Source organism: Myotis nattereri (assembly GCF_964212035.1).
Source record: "Myotis nattereri genome assembly, chromosome: X".
In the NCBI taxonomy this organism is placed as follows: domain Eukaryota; kingdom Metazoa; phylum Chordata; class Mammalia; order Chiroptera; family Vespertilionidae; genus Myotis; species Myotis nattereri.
This window is the reverse complement of record NC_138078.1, coordinates 26,182,861-26,198,451: the sequence shown is the minus strand read 5'-3', so window position 1 is coordinate 26,198,451 and position 15,591 is coordinate 26,182,861. Positions and strand designations below refer to the sequence as shown.

Below are 15,591 nucleotides of genomic sequence, written 5' to 3'. Positions count from 1 at the left end.
GGGGACCCGAAGCAGTGACCGTTACTCAGGGGTCTGGGGAGGGGCGGGGGGCCCCTCACAGGGGGGCCTGAGGGGGCCCCGAGGAGGCGGGCAGCGCTGACCTTCTCCAGATTCCATGCCCGTCTCATGCTGGGCCCTGGCCTTCATGGCATTTTAAAGTGTGACCCATGAGGAGAAGTGCAACCGCTGCCAGGACATCAACTGAACTTGATTTCTCGGAGCAACTTGTGTGAATGTGGTCCCCATGTGGTTGTGTCCTTAACCGCCGCCCAGCCCTTTTGGGGAATCCTTATTGCCTCAGCATGAATCCCAAAGCTTCATCAGAATGATGTCAGCGTCTGCACCCACAGTACCCACAGCCTGTCCCCGGTCCTCGGCCTTGTGACACAAGCGACCTGCACTTCCTCCTGTTCACCATCAAGGCCCCCCTCTCTGCGGGCAGAGCCCGGCCTCCACAGCCTCACCGACTCTCCGCCTCCCATCTTCCCTCCTGTGAACTGGCCTTCCCGCCCTTTACTCTGTCTCCTCTCCATCTCTCAGCACAGCCCTGAAACACATTCTGCCCGCCCTGTCTGCCCCCAAGGGGGACAGTTCCCATGGTCTCAACGCAGACATCCTAAAGATTCCATCAAAATGCTATTAGAACTGGTAAATGAATTTAGTAAAGTTACAGGATAAAAACTTAGTGTTCAGAAATCCATAGCATGGTTATGTACCAATCATGAAACATCAGAAAAGAAATTAAGAAAACATCCCATTTACAATTGCATCAAAAATACCTACCAGCAAATTTAACCAAAGAGGTAAAAACGTCTGAACTCTGAAAATAATAAGACAGTGAAGAACGCAATTGAAGAGGAAGCAAATAAATAAAAGCATATACTGTTTCTTATGGATAGGAACAATTAATGTAAAAAATGTCCATAGTACCAAAAGGATTATATAGATTCAACACAATCAATATCAAAATACCAGTGCCATTTACCATAGAACTGGAACAAATAATCCAAAAATTTTGACCCCAAATAGCCACAGCAATCTTGAGAAAGAAGAACAAAGTTGGAGGTATCATGCTACCATTGATAGAACTATTCTACAAGCCCCTAGTAATCAAAACAAAATGGTAATGGCAAAAGATGTCTAGCTCAATGAAACGGAATAACCCAGAAACAAACTCACACCTATACGGGCCATTAATCTATGGCAAAGGGGGGAAGAACATACAATGGAATAAGCACAGTCTAGTCCAGTGATGGCGAACCTTTTGAGCTCGGCATGTCAGCATTTTGAAAAACCCTAACTTAACTCTGGTGCCCTGTCACACATAGAAATTTTTTGATATTTGCAACTATGGTAAAACAAAGATTTATATTTTTGATATTTATTTTATATATTTAAATGCCATTTAACAAAGAAAAATCAACTAAAAAATGAGTTCACGTGTCATAGGTTCACCATCACTCTAGTCAATAAATGGTGCTGGGAAAACTGGACAAATACATGCAAAAATGATACTAGACCATTTTCTTACACTATATATCAGAATAAACTCAAAACTGATTAAAGAGTTAACTATAAGATGCAAACCCAGAAAACTCCTAGAAGAAAGATGGTCAGTAAACTTTTTGACATTGTTCTTAAATATATATATATATATATATATATATATATATATATATATATATATACTAGAGGCCCGGTGCACGAAATTCGTGGACTGGGGGATGGGGTTCCCTCAGCCAAGCCTGCCCCTCAGTCCAGGAGCCCTCAGTAGATGTCCTACTAATGGCCACAGTCTGGCAGCAGAGGCTCGGTGCAGGCGTCCCGTTTGTGTGTGTGTGTGTGTGTGTGTGTGTGTGTGTGTGTGTGTGTGTCTGCTGGGGGCCTGCCCCCAGCCACACCTGGGAGGTGCCCCTCTCTGTTGATCTCTCAGGCTCCTGGCCTCCACTGCATGTTGTACTCTCCCTTGAGCTGTGGCCAGGGTGAGGCGCCCTTTCCTGCTGTGGGATTGCCAGAGCAACCTAGGGACAGGCACACACAGGGCATGGCTGCAGGCCGCCCTTTCCTGCTCTGGGATCACCACAGTGATCCCAAGCGCAGGCACACAGGGAGGCTGGCTGCAGGCCCCCCTTTCCTGCTCCTTGATCGCCGCTGCAATCCCAAGGGCAGGCGCACAGGGGGGCTGGCTAGAGGCCGCTCTTTCCTCCTCAGGAATCGCAGTGGTGACCCAGGTGCTGGCGCACACATGGCTGGCTGCAGGCCACCTGTTGTAACGTACCCCGCGAATCACAGAAGGACGCCTCAAGAAGTCGAATTAAAGAGTCACATTGATTGCAACCCGGGACTATGAGGGGCCATTCCCAAATCTCATAGCCCTAAGATGGTGGCAAAACCAGACTTATATAGGCAAAATCACAAAGGTATTGATTACATCCCAGGGTTTGGAATGTGGCACCTGGCTCCCAAAAAAGCAGATTACAGAAGCAGAATTAAGCATGTTAATTACAGTTTCGGGTCTCGGGGTCACTGAATTGACAGGTATACATTATCTAGAGCCCTTGGGTCTCCCGACCACTGAGTTGTCAGGACAGTTTAGAGTAATTGTGCTTTCCTGGTCTCGGGACCACTGAGTCAGCTGGAACGCACCACCTGTGGCCACTAAAACAATTTAGGGTAATTGTGCTGTCCTGTTTCCCAGCTACAGAAGAATGTGCTCTCTAAGACCAGTATGATAACAATCAATGGAATAGTCATTCAATCGATAAGGCATTCAATCGAATGGGATGACTTATACAATTTAGAAAATCAAAGTAACCTGTCCATTGTTAAACAAAGCAAATAGGTACCATACTTCACACCCTTTCCTGCTCCATGATCTCTGGGGCAATCCCATGGGCAGGGGCACAGGGGGGCTGGCTAGAGGCCCCCCTTTCCTGCTCCATGATCGCAGCTGCAGGCGCACACGGAGGTTGGCTGCAGGCCCCCCTTTCCTCCTGTGGGATCGCAGTGGCGACCCAGGGGCAGGGGCACACGTGGGCTGGCTGCAGGCCCCCCTTTCCTGCTCCGTGATCGCAGCTGCGATTCCACAGGCAGGCGCACAGGGGGGCTGCCTAGAGACAGCCCTTTCCTGCTTCATGATCCCTGCAGCGACCCAGGGGCAGGTGCACAGGGGGGCTGGCTAGAGGCCGCTCTTTCCTGCTCAGGGATCTCAGTGGTGACCCAGGTGCAGGCGCACACAGGGCTGGCTGCAGGCCGCCCTTTCCTGCTCTGTGATCACCATGGCGACCCAGGGGCAGGCGCACATGGGGGCTGGCTAGAGACCACTCTTCCCTGCTCCCTGATCGCTGCAGTGACCCAGGGGCAGGCGCACAGGGGGACTAGCTGCAGGCCCCCCTTTCCTGCTATGGGATCTCCGGTTCCCCATCCCTGGCAGGGGCGGCCAGGGAAGAGGCAGGCACCGGCCTCTTCGGTGCCCCGCTCTGGCTTCTCTGATCACCGGCAGGGGGGCGGGCAAAGATGGCCGGTTCTCCCATTCAGGGCCAGGGGCCGTGCCTCCCGGCTCTTGCCTGCTGCCTGTATTTCCAATCACCGTCCTTTCCCTATGGCCTCCCATCATTGCGCCTCTGTATGCAAATTAACCGCCATCTTTGTTGGCAGTTAACCGCCATCTTTGTTGGCAGTTAATTTGCATATCACCCTGTTTAGCCAATGGGAAGGGTAGCGGATGTATGCTAATTACCATGTTTCTCTTTTATTAGATAGGACTAGAGTCCTGGTGCATGAATTCATGCATGGGTGGGGTCCAGAAGCCTGCCCCGATCAGTCTAATTGGGGCTGGGCCAGCCCAGGGGAGGGAACGTGAGAGGTTGATTGGTCAGCACCACCCCTGATCAGGCCGATTGGCCAGCCACAGTGCATGTCATAGTGACTGGTCATGTTGGTCACTTGGTTTTTTTATCCTATCTAATAATAGACAAACATGGTAATTAACCGTACCTCCAACACACTTCCCATTGGCTAATCAGGGTGATATGCAAATTAACTGCCAACCAAGATGGCGGCCGGGAGCCAGGCAGCTGAAGCGAACAGGAGGCTTACTTGATTCAGTGATGGAGGAAGCCAAGGTTCCCCGCCTGCCACTGCTGGCCTCTGAGCTGCACTCTAAGAAGCAATGCTGCAATTATAGAAGCTAAATAAACACCATGCTTTCAACCAGCCGGCCAAGCTGGATTTGCAACAGTGTTCCAATTATAGAAGCCAAACAAACCAGATACCTGAGTTCAGCAGCCGAGGTCTCAGAGCTGGAGCCGAGCCTCAGAGCTAAAGCTGGCTCTCAGCTGCAGTGACAGCCATAGAAGGTAAATAAATCCCAGAATAAAAAAAAAAAAAAAAGAAAGAAAAAAAGGAGAGGTTGGGAGCTTTAGTCACCAGACAGCCTGAAAACGGCCCTCAGCCACTCACCCAGACTGGCCAGGCACCCCAGGGGGGACACCCACCCTGTAGGTGGTGTGACTAACTGAAAACAGCCACCATCCCCTCATCCAGGCTGGCCAGGCACCCAAGCAGGACCCCCCCACCCTGATCCGGGACACCCTTCAGGGCAAAAGAAATGGCTCCCACCCATGCACCAGGCCTCTATAGTATATAGTGAAAGGGTAATATGCCTCCCATCAACGGGATTAGTGGAGCCGCCGGGCCTTCCAAACCCAGGATCAGCGGAGCCATAAAGCCTCCCGAACTTGAGAACAGCGGAGCTGTGAGGCCTCCCGAACCTGGGATCAGCGGAGCTGTGAGGCCTCCTAGCACCTGGATCAGCTGAGCAGCGAGACCTCACTGCCCTGGTGACAAGCAGAGCCGCAAGGCCTCCCAGGACTTTGATCAGTGGAGGCACGAGGCCTCCTGGCCCCTGAAGCAGTGTGAGAGGGGGCAACGCCCAAACCCCCAGATCGCCCTGTGGCTCTGTGTGTGACAGGGGGCGGGGCCACAACTCCCTATCCTCTCTGCTCTGTTCATGACAGGGGATGGCGCCCTAACCCCCTGATCGGCCCTGCTCTGTGCCTGATAGCGGGAAGCTCCCCAACCCCCTGATCTGCTCTGTACTGTGTGTGACAGGGGGTGGTGCCCCAACTCCCCTATTGGCCCTGCTCTGTGTGTGAGAGGGGGCAGCGCCCCAACCCCCTTATCGGCCCTGCTCTGTGCATGAGAGGGGGTGAATCCGCAACCTCCCCATTGACCCTGCCTTGATTGTGACAGGGGGTGGCACCTCCACCACCCAATCGGCCCTACCCTGATCGTGACTGAGGGTGGCGCCCCAACTCCCCAATCAGCCCTACTCTGAGCCTGACCAGGGGCTGCACCTAGGGATTGGGCCTGCCCTCTGCCAACCGGGAGCGGGCCTAAGCCAGCAGGTCATTATCTCCGAAGGGGTCCCAGACTGTGAGAGGTCACAAGTGGAGCTGAGGGACACGCCCCCCCGCCAGTGCACAAATTTTTGTGCACCAAGCCTCTAGTCTATACTAATAAAAGAGAAACATGGAAATTGGCATCACTCTGCTATGCCCACCAGCCAATCAGGATGAGTATGCAAATTAACCCAACAAAGATGGCGGTTAATTTGCATAAGCCAGTGGGAGAAAGATCAATATCATATGATCTCAGTCATATGTGAAAAATAACTAAGAACATAAAGTGATGAAAAAATAGACCTAGAGTCAAAGAGACATGGAACACACTAGGGAAAGAAGGAGAGGGTGGAGGGAGGAAGAATTCAACCACTGAACTCATGTGCGTATATGCATAACCCATGGACACAGACAATGGGATGGTGAAGGATTTGGGGGTAAGGTGCTGGGAGAGGTCACTAGGGTAAAAAAAGGGACATGTATAATACTTTCAGCAATAAAAAGAAAAGAAAAAGCCAGCTCTAACCGGTTTGGCTCAGTGGACTGAGCATTGGCCTGTAGATTGAAGGGTCCCATGTTTGATTCTGGTCAAGGGCACATGCCCAGGTTATGGGCTCAATCCCTAGTAGGGGGTGTGCAGGAGGCACATGATCAATAATTCTCATCATTGAAGTTTTCATCTCACTCCATCTCCTTTCCTCTCTGAAATGAATAAAAATATTTTTTTTTTAAAAAAGTCAAAGCTGTCTTTGGAAATTCAGGTCCCTGTGACCCCAGAACTGATCTTTCACAACATTGCCTTAGTGCACAATACCCGCAGGGCACTTGGAGTCTGCCTTTCTTCCCATGAGGACAAATGAAAACTCAGTTCTCATACTGAGACTAAGGATGTGAGATGGGGAGTGAGTGTGGAGGTTAAATGGAGGCCAGCTTGCAGTGTGGGGTGGCTAATGACCAGCTAATGATGCAATGACCGGCTAATAGTTTGAATTTAGAGTGGGTTTCATTGGTCTCTACACCTACCCTCCCCCAAATACACACACTCACAACCTAAACCTGATTGGACTGTCTCATGAGGAATTGGTCAAGAGGCTCAAGTGTTTGTGAGAAACTGGTTGATTTCTAAGAAATTCTTACTGCAAGTAGCTGCAGGGTGGGGTGAACAAGAAGAAAAGAGAAGAAAGGGGCTTAAAAAAGGAAACGGTAAGAGGGGGGAGACTATAAAAGAAGAGCCCAGCTGCACAGAGATCTCAGCTACTCCACGGGCCACCTCTTCAGTGTCCCCCGCAGCCCAGGATGAAATTGATTCTGCAGGGAAGAGGCTGTTATTGCTAAAAATGAGCTACAACGTGGCCACGGGGGAGAGCTACAAGGCCACTGCCTTCCAGAGACCCTTGCACCTGGGTTAGTGGTCCAGGTGCCATGGAAGCTGAAATGGATTTTGTGGACCCCTGAAATGAACAGAAGAACAGTGCAAAAGGCAGTGAGTATGACAAGCTCATTGTCTGTTGGGAAGCAATAACATTGACCAAGAGCTGATAAACAGAATAGAGAGAGCCAGGGGCCAGAGACTGCACCGCTTCCTGCACAGATGAACCTTCTTCTCAAACAGAGACGTGAACCAAGTCCTCGATGCCTATGAAAACAAGAAGCTGTTTCGCTGGTAAATGGGCAGGGGCCCCTCTTCCGAAGCCATGCATGTAGGCCACCACATCCCGTTCATTTTCACAAAGTGGCTGCGGGACATGTTGAATGTGCTCTTGCTCATCCGGATGGCAGATGAGTAGAAGTACCTGTGGAAGTCCTGACCCTGGACCAGGCCTATGGCTACTCCATGAAAAATGCCAAGGACATCATCACCTGTGGCTTTGACATCAACAAGCCCATCTTCTCTGACCTCGACTACATGGGGGTGAGCACAGACTTCTACAAGAATATGGTGAAGATCAGAAGCACGTGACCTTCAACCAAGTGAAAGGCATTTTTTGGCTTTGCAGACAGTGATTGCAAGGGGAAGATCAGCTTTCCTGCCATCCAGGCTGCTCCCTCCTTCAGTAACTCATTCCCACAGAACTTTGGGAGCGAGATGGACGTCCAAGGCCTCAGCCCCTGTGCCATCAACCAGGATCCTTACTTCAGGATGACAAGAGATGTCACACCCAGGATTTTCTATCCTAAACCACCCTGCTGCACTCGACCTTCTTCCCCTCCCTGCAGGGGACTCTGACCCAAAGGAGTGCCAGTGACCCCAACTGGTCCACTTCCTCACAGACACAGCCAAGCAGATCAAGTCCAAGGTCAACAAGTATGTGTTTTATGGACGGAGACACATCATGGAGGAGCACAGGCAGTTTGGGGGAAATGGCCACCTGGACGTGTCCTTCATGTACATGACCTTCTTGCTGGAGGATGAGGACAAGCTGGAGCAGATCAGGAAGGATTACAGCAGTGGAGCCATGCTCACCTGGGAGCTCAAGAAGGAGCTCATGCAGGTCCTGCAGCCCCTCCTGGCAGAGCACCAGTCCAGGTGCAAGTAGGCTATGGAAGAGATATTCAAAGAATTCTTGACACACACCCCCACCCCTGCCCAGAGCTGTCCTATGACTTTCAATAATGCCCATTTTATATCTGCACAGAAGGAACCATAATTTATCCAGAGGCTCTGTCACGTGGCTTCCGGTTCCTGGTGTCTGTAACTCTGTGTGTCTGTCAGTACTGTTTCTCCCTGTGTCATCCTTTCCAAAGACACCCTGTGAGCTGCCTGCTCTGCCCCTAGGAGGACCTCCATTGGACAACATCCCACTCTACATACACCCTTAAAGCCTGATGGTTATACAGCCTTTGGTCTAGGTGTTCATTTCAGGAAGTTTAATGGGCACAGGCCTATTTCAGCCCATCCCCCCAAAATCAAACAGAAATGCTAGCTGTGCTTTTGACTGAGAGATCTCCCAGCTTGAAAGCTGCTTTTCACACTGAGTATTAGCCCCAGGTGGCCCCTTTTATTAAGTTGAGTCTGTGGGAGAAACTTTCCAGCTCACTTCCTGAAATCCATACCTCATGTGTTCTCCTGGAACCTCTGCCCTTCCCTGAGCCTCCCCATGCTGCTTCCAGGGACTGGCCCTAAGCAGACACTGTGCCCCCACCCTGTGGCAGCTGAGGGGAATGTGTGTTCTTTGTAGAAACCTTTGTCCTGACACTTGATTGGCTCGGAGGACTGCAAAGAGCAGTGCCTTGCTGGTGTCCTGGGCTGTAGAGAACAAACAGCAGCCCTAGGCACCAAAGAAAACATTCAGTCTTGTGCCCTGTGTAGTCTGGGAAAGCAGAAGAATATCCCAGGAAATCCCTTCATGGAGGTGAAGGGTCGACTCCTTAGCACAATACCCTAAATAAATTAATTTTGGTCCCATGGGTGGTGGGTGTATGGATAGAATATATATGTGACATACAATCCATGTTTCCTGGCCAACCTACCTTTGTGGACATCCCATTGAATTAATTAGCCATTTCAGTGGAAAGAAAGTTAGTCTGTCTTTATCATGTTCAGGCTGCTTTACCTCACATTTAACACCCACATTTTTGGAGTCATGGGAAATCTCTGTATGACAAGTCATCACATGGAGAGATATTACAAGAAACAGGGACTATCATAAATATGATGATATGCCTCAGGGATTTTTGACCCTAAGGATATTAAAAGTCATAGGCAGATTTGAAAAGTGTTCAGAAAGTTCTAACTAAATAGTTAATTTTATAAAAATATTTTACTTTATTCTATTCCATAGATGAGCATGTATTATCTTCTGTTCAGCTAAAGAGTGGAATAATTGATTTAATATATGTATGAATATATTTTCCTTCTAGATCAGGGGGACAGTAAATTTTACTGTAAAAAATCAGATAGGAAATATTTTAGGCTTGCAGGCCATATGATCTCTGTGATAATTCCTAAATTCTCATGTCGTAGTGCAAAGGTAGCCATGGACAATTAAAAAAAAAATGCATAAAATTACTTCGGCTACGGGTTACAAGTTGTGCTTAACAAAATAATTGTCGTAATGCATTATAAATTGAGTATTATCGGAGCGATAGTTCTTTCATTATGCACGATTATCTTGGAATTCATCCCAAGTTGTAGCTGGCACAATTTTTAATATACTTTTACTGATTTTCAGAGAGGGAGAGGAAGAGAGAGAAACATCAATGATGACACAGAAACATTAATCGGCTGCTTCCAGCATGTACCCCCCGCCCCAACACACACACTGGGGATCGAGCCAGCAACACGGGCATGTGCCCTGAGCAGGAATCAAACTATGACCTCCTGATACATAGGTCTACACTCAACCACTGAGCCACATAGGCTGGGCAACAAGATCCTTTTTAAGTAATTCATTTATTTATGGTCATTTTTAATGAATAATTGAAATGAAAATATAATACTCCTAACACAACCAAAACCAAGAGGAGTATATATAAATATTTACTTCATAGTTGGTAAAATACATAACACATTGAAGCAGAAGCTAATTCAGAAAGTTTTATTAGAAATAGGTGTTAAAAATTTACAGATATTGTGGAATCAAATTGTCCATACACAGTGAGGCACTCATGGTGAATTCTGACTTATGTTAAAATGAGAGAGACACACTATCCAAGTGAGCAGTAAATAGAAAATTGTCTAATCCTCTTCGTCCCCTGAATCCTCCTCTTTGGGTTTGGAGAGGAGTTTCATTACTCGGTGTATAGGAGTCTTCACAGACTCATAGTTCCATCCCTTCCTCATAAACATCTTCTCAATCACACCTGGCATCCTGTAGCCCTTGCTTACAATGAAATCTTTGAAGGCAATTGGTCCATAAAGTTCATCAATAATGTCTGGTTCAAGATGCCTTCCATCGGTCAAATGTTCCTTGTCAGGGACGGCTTTAGGGTCGGGAAAGGGCTGGTCATTGACCAGCTTTTTCCAGGATTTGGGGTCCAGGTACCATGCTCCATACCTTATCTTCTCCCGTTTGGGTTTATAAGGGTCTTGTTGTTTGCGGAGTTTCCTTTCCCAGTTACCTTCCTGCATGGAGAATTTTCTCTGCTGTATGTCATCTAGCTGTTTGCAGGGCCTTATATTCAAAGGAAGCTGGCTTATTTTCTTTATTTTGACTGTATTATGGGTGAGTGGGACCTCTAACTCAACTTGAAACTGTTTCATGAGGTCCTCTTCATCAATGCCTATGTCTCCAAAATTATCATCGATCCATCTGCAGAATTCACGAATTCTTCTTCTTGATTTCTGGAGCCCAGGATCCTTGGGGATATCCATTGTGCATGCTGCATTTGTCTCTTCCTCAGGAAACAAACTGAATAAATATGACTGGAGACTCTCCTTGGCCGTTTCCACGTAGGCTTGGTCTTCAGGTTCCAGGTTGTCCTCCTCGGGAGGTTCCAGGTTGAGCTTCCAGGCAGATTTGGGGTGGACTGCCTGGGGAGGCTCCAGGTTCACTGCCTCGGGAGGTTCTAAGTTCACTGCCTGAGGAGGCTCCAGGTTCACTGCCTGGGGAGGCTCCAGGTTGACCTCCTCAGGATGTTCTTCACACAGGTGTGTGGGGGTCTTCTTTCTTTCCTTGGTGCCCTCACAATACGCCCACGTGTCCTCCATCTTCCTGTCAGGATCTAGCACTTCCAGGACCTTGAGCAGGAGGTCTGGAGGGAGAGCTTCCTCCAGATTCGGGCAGTTAACCAAGGAATGCTGGGTCAGGCTGGCTTCAATGTTCTCTACAAAGGCCTTCCGTGCTCGCTGGGCTGGCGAGAGCTTGGAACACAGGTCCGCTCCCGTGGGCGGCTGCCTGTGAATCTTTTTGGGCGGAGGGCGGGGAATTCTATGAGCAATCATGGGGAGAAAGCCTTCCCGAGGGCCACGAGTGATCACATCTTCAGCAGATGGACAGCCCGTTCTGAAGTCGTCCAGTCCCTCCTTCACAAATACCCACCGCCGGCTGTCCATGGAGGTGGGGCACTTCCCAAGCTTGTTGTTCTGCCTGGAGAGATAGCGGGAAGGCAACCTGTCCCTGTCCTTGAACCAGGGCTTACATTTCATGCCCAGGGGCACGGGCTCCAGCGGTCCTGGCCCTAGCAGCCACTTCTTGCTGGGCTCCGGCTTCTTGTCCAGCTTCGGCCCTGACTGCCACGGCTTGATCAGCCCTGACTCTATGAGCGCCTTCTTCCTCAGGTCCGACTTTAACAGCCACCCCTTGTGGGGCTCAGGTAAGGGCCACTGCTGGCACGCCATGGCGCCCTTGGCCCAGGGCGCCCAGTGGCTTCAGGGGTTTGTTGTCCCAGCGGCCCCGTTGCTAGGAGACCATTGCCTGGTGCTGACTCATGCTTATTCTTTCCCGAGGTGGGTCAGCACGTGCCCCTGCACAGCCTGCATTGTCCGGGGATGGCCGGCAAGGTTGCATTCTTGCTTGTGGTACAGAACTGTTCCCGTGTATGGGCACTCCTCCACAGGTCAGCTCCCCATTCATCTTTTGATGGACTTTTGGACTGATTCCAGTTTGAAGCTGTTTGGAAATCAAGGGGTCACGAATATTTCACGTGTTCACATCTTCATACAAGTACTTTCATTTCTCCTGGATAAATTATAGGTAACAATTGAAAGGAGGGAGCTTCTGAGAACCATGTTTTTTCTATGTACTCACAGCCGTCAGGTTTTGATATCTGCCCAAATATGGGTGAAGTGAGTGAGGCATTGGGTATACAACTTAAGATGGCACCCCAAATCCCCCTCAGAAATCAAGATCAATTATCTTTTAAGGTAACATTTCAACATAATCAGGAAAACAGTGCCATAGTAAAGCCTGAGGACAAAGGATAGGTCAGTGCCCTACTATGGATCCTGTCTTTACTTAAAACCCATGTGTTGTTCACCATCCATTTTCTTTTTACAAATAATATTTGCCCTTTTTAGATACTGTTGTGTTTCTTGGAAAGAGCTTGATTCTTTGGGATCCTTTTTAAGATTTGATTTAAATAACCAGAGCAGTTCCCTGTGATAGTACATGGCTAAATACTGTTAGACCATGTGGTATGGTTAATTAACTGTTCCTCACTACTGAAGCAAGACCCTTCCATGTAAATTATTCAATGCCTGTGCAGCTAGAGATCTTCTAGTCTGGCTGACAGTAAAGGTCACTATTGCAGGCCCTGTGTGAGTATCAGTTATCAAGAATCCTTTCCAGTGGTTTCTTTCCTGGCTTCTAATATTCACACACGAGCTGATCAGTAATCCCCTGAATCATTCTTGTGGGGTGCAAGATTCTAGAGTTCCGTCTCTTTCTCTCATTTTGCTCTCTGGTTGTCTGCCTTGAGATCTCTACCCACCTTGTTCTCTGTGGTGTCTTAGCTCCATCTCCTTTACATAGCGTGACCTCTCTGAGCTGTGGCCTAGAAACAGAAGGAATGTGGAGCCATCATAGGAGTCACCTCATTTATTTCCTATCTGTGAGGCATCTGTCCCTGCTTCCTGATGTCCAGTGTCTTTCATAATTTTATCTTATTTTCTTTCATTATTTTTTCACGTGCTCCAGGGCATAAATCTGATACCTGTTACTCTACTTTGGCCAGAAGAGAAAATATGATCAACTTTTTTTGTTTCGTCTCCATCAATTTGTGAGTCTGCCTTTGCAAAGGTCTACCACGGCTTCCGAACTATCATGGGGAGAAAGCCCGCCCGAGGGCCATGAGTGTTCACATCTTCAGGAGATGGACAGCCCTTTGTGAAGTCGGGCTGTCCATCTCCTGGTACCGTCAATTCTTGCTATTCTCCATGATTAGAAATTGTAGATCACACCGACATTATTGAAACAAATGCCTCTTTTAAAATCCATACCAACCTATTTTACTTTTTTCCCTAATTCTCAGGATAACCATCTACTTCAACTTCCAAAAAATAAATAATAAACTTCTTAGCATATAACATTAGGTGTTTTACAATTTCAATGCAGCATGGATTTTTCTTGGTCATAGCCAATGATACACTAATACACAAATTGCAGATTAGATGTAATTCTTCAACCAAGGCAGCAACTTGAATCTTGTCCTCAAATACATTTTTTATTCATTTAGTTATTCAGCACACATTGGTTCAGTTCTCCTTTTGTATGAGGCAGTGTGTCCAATATTCAAACTCTTGCAATTAAAGATACAAACACTATATTTTCCCTATAATCAATTTCCCATCAATTTTTGCCATCTGATTATTTTAAAGATTTTCTTCAGACATCACCTTTGAAGTACATTCTTTCTGAGTAAGTGTTAAGTGAAGCAGGCTGAAATTGCAAATCAATGAAATAGCATTAAATATATTAATACAGCTAAGATGACTTAAGATGGTTGGTATAAATTAAAATATGAAGCTAAGGAATAGAAAATCAGTGACCACGATTCAGTGGGAACTCAATCTATTCTAGAAATCGTTGCTTGTAAATTAGTATTATTATTAATATCATTATTAATATTAATATTATTGTTTCCTGCAGTATGAAGCACAGGGAGAATATCTCCGTTTAAGGATACGAACGAAGTGACATTTTCATAGGAAAAATGACAAGTAGCCTGAAGGTAATGCCCAGTATATTCAAAGCCCTTTAAAAGTTCACTATTAATCCCAGCAACAACACAGCGCAGGTAACTAAGTATTACGCAGCCAGCTCTGGGCAGTGAACTTCCACTGGACAGAGAGGCCCTATAACCTCAGAGGCCAACCCCAGAACGCTGCTACCCAGAGGCTGACCCACAAACTGACTCTTTGCTAAACACAAAATAAGGCAGTCTGGGAAACAAATGCGGCTTGCTTTAAAATAAGGACTGTGGTTTACAACACAGAGGAACAGTGTATCGCAGGGAAACTCAACACTCTCCTGAATACCTGGCAGGTCTAAGGCGAGCCACACTGAAGAATAGAAGAACCGAAGGACCTTCACTACTGCCATTTTTTTTTTCTTTTTTCACCTTTTAACTAAGAAACCATTTTTTTTTCTTTTTTTTCTTTTTCTTTTCTTCTTTTTTTTTCTTCTTTTTTCCATCACCTGATTTTACCCTTTTAATTACTACCTTCTTATTTTTAACCAGTATTATTACTGCTACCATTTTACCATTTTTTTTTAAAGTGCCATTTTATTTTCTCTTTATTTTATTTTGGGATTAGTGTTCTCCATTCTATTTTCATCGTTATATTATTGGTTGTTTCTAGTTTGCATTCATCTCCAGGGAGCTGTTGCTGGAATTTGTTGGGATTAATGGCTGTTCTATAGGAGTATTCTCCTCATATAAAAAAGTCTCTTCCCCTCTTCCACTTCATTCTCTCTTTTCACTCTTTTTTTTCTTACTTCTTTTCTTTTCTTTTCTCGCTTTTATTTTCCCCCCTTCATTTTCCCAATTTCATTTTTGCACTCCTTTTTTTGGTCCCTACTTTTCTTTTCTTTTTTCTCTTTTATCTTTTTCTCTTCCTTCTTCCTTATCCCGTAATTCTCTTAATTCAGGTGGTCACCTTTATTTGGGGTTATGAATGTCGTGAATATATTTGTGTATAGTGCCTGGTACGTGGTGCCTTGTTGTGTTGTATTTTGTGCCTTTAAATCAACGCAGCAGATCCAAGCAACAGCAACCTCCTGAGCACCACACCCTCTGCTGAGGAACAGCAGCTGTACGTGAAACCTCGCCCCACCAGCCAGAAGAGCCACCACAGCTGTGAACAGCACCCACCAGAGGAGCTGCTGCCAACTGAAGAGCAGCTGCTACCGCAACCGCCCGAAGAGCAACCACAGACCAAGGAGTCACTGCCACCAAGGGAGCAACCACTGAACGACTCAACGTCTAGATATGTCAGTGAGATCAAACATGGGCAGACAAAGAAACCCCCAAAGGAGAGAGAAGGAGGACTCTCCAGAAAAGCAGCTAAGTAATACAGAGGCATGCAACATGACAGAAAAAGAATTCAGAATAAGGGTCCTAGAGTGCATAAACCGGATGGGGGAAAAAATCGACAACTTCTGCAAGAAGCTAGAAGAAACAGATGAAAAAATCAACAACTTAAGTAAGACCCAAGAAGAAATGAAGAGTGATATAGCTGCAATGAAAAACTCCATTGAAAGTATCAACAGTAGACTAGGAGAAGCGGAGGACCGAATTAGTGAATTAG

General features: G+C 47.1%; 1 protein-coding gene and 1 pseudogene across 2 annotated transcripts; one reads left to right on the top strand and one right to left on the bottom strand.

Moving 5' to 3' along the window:
- Window positions 1-5,803: 5,803 nt before the first annotated feature.
- On the top strand, window positions 5,804-7,939 carry LOC308511563 (tryptophan--tRNA ligase, cytoplasmic-like; annotated as a pseudogene). The gene is made up of 2 exons: window positions 5,804-5,839; window positions 6,698-7,939. The product of its transcript is annotated as a tryptophan--tRNA ligase, cytoplasmic-like (transcript).
- A 2,141-nt stretch (window positions 7,940-10,080) lies between these two features.
- Window positions 10,081-11,682, bottom strand: LOC308511562 (protein FAM47E-like; the record flags this gene model as incomplete). Its single annotated transcript, XM_081081577.1, has 2 exons — window positions 10,081-10,943; window positions 11,031-11,682. 2 exons carry the CDS (start codon window positions 11,680-11,682, stop codon window positions 10,081-10,083), a joined length of 1,515 nt encoding a protein of 504 aa, XP_080937703.1.
- Window positions 11,683-15,591: the final 3,909 nt, after the last annotated feature.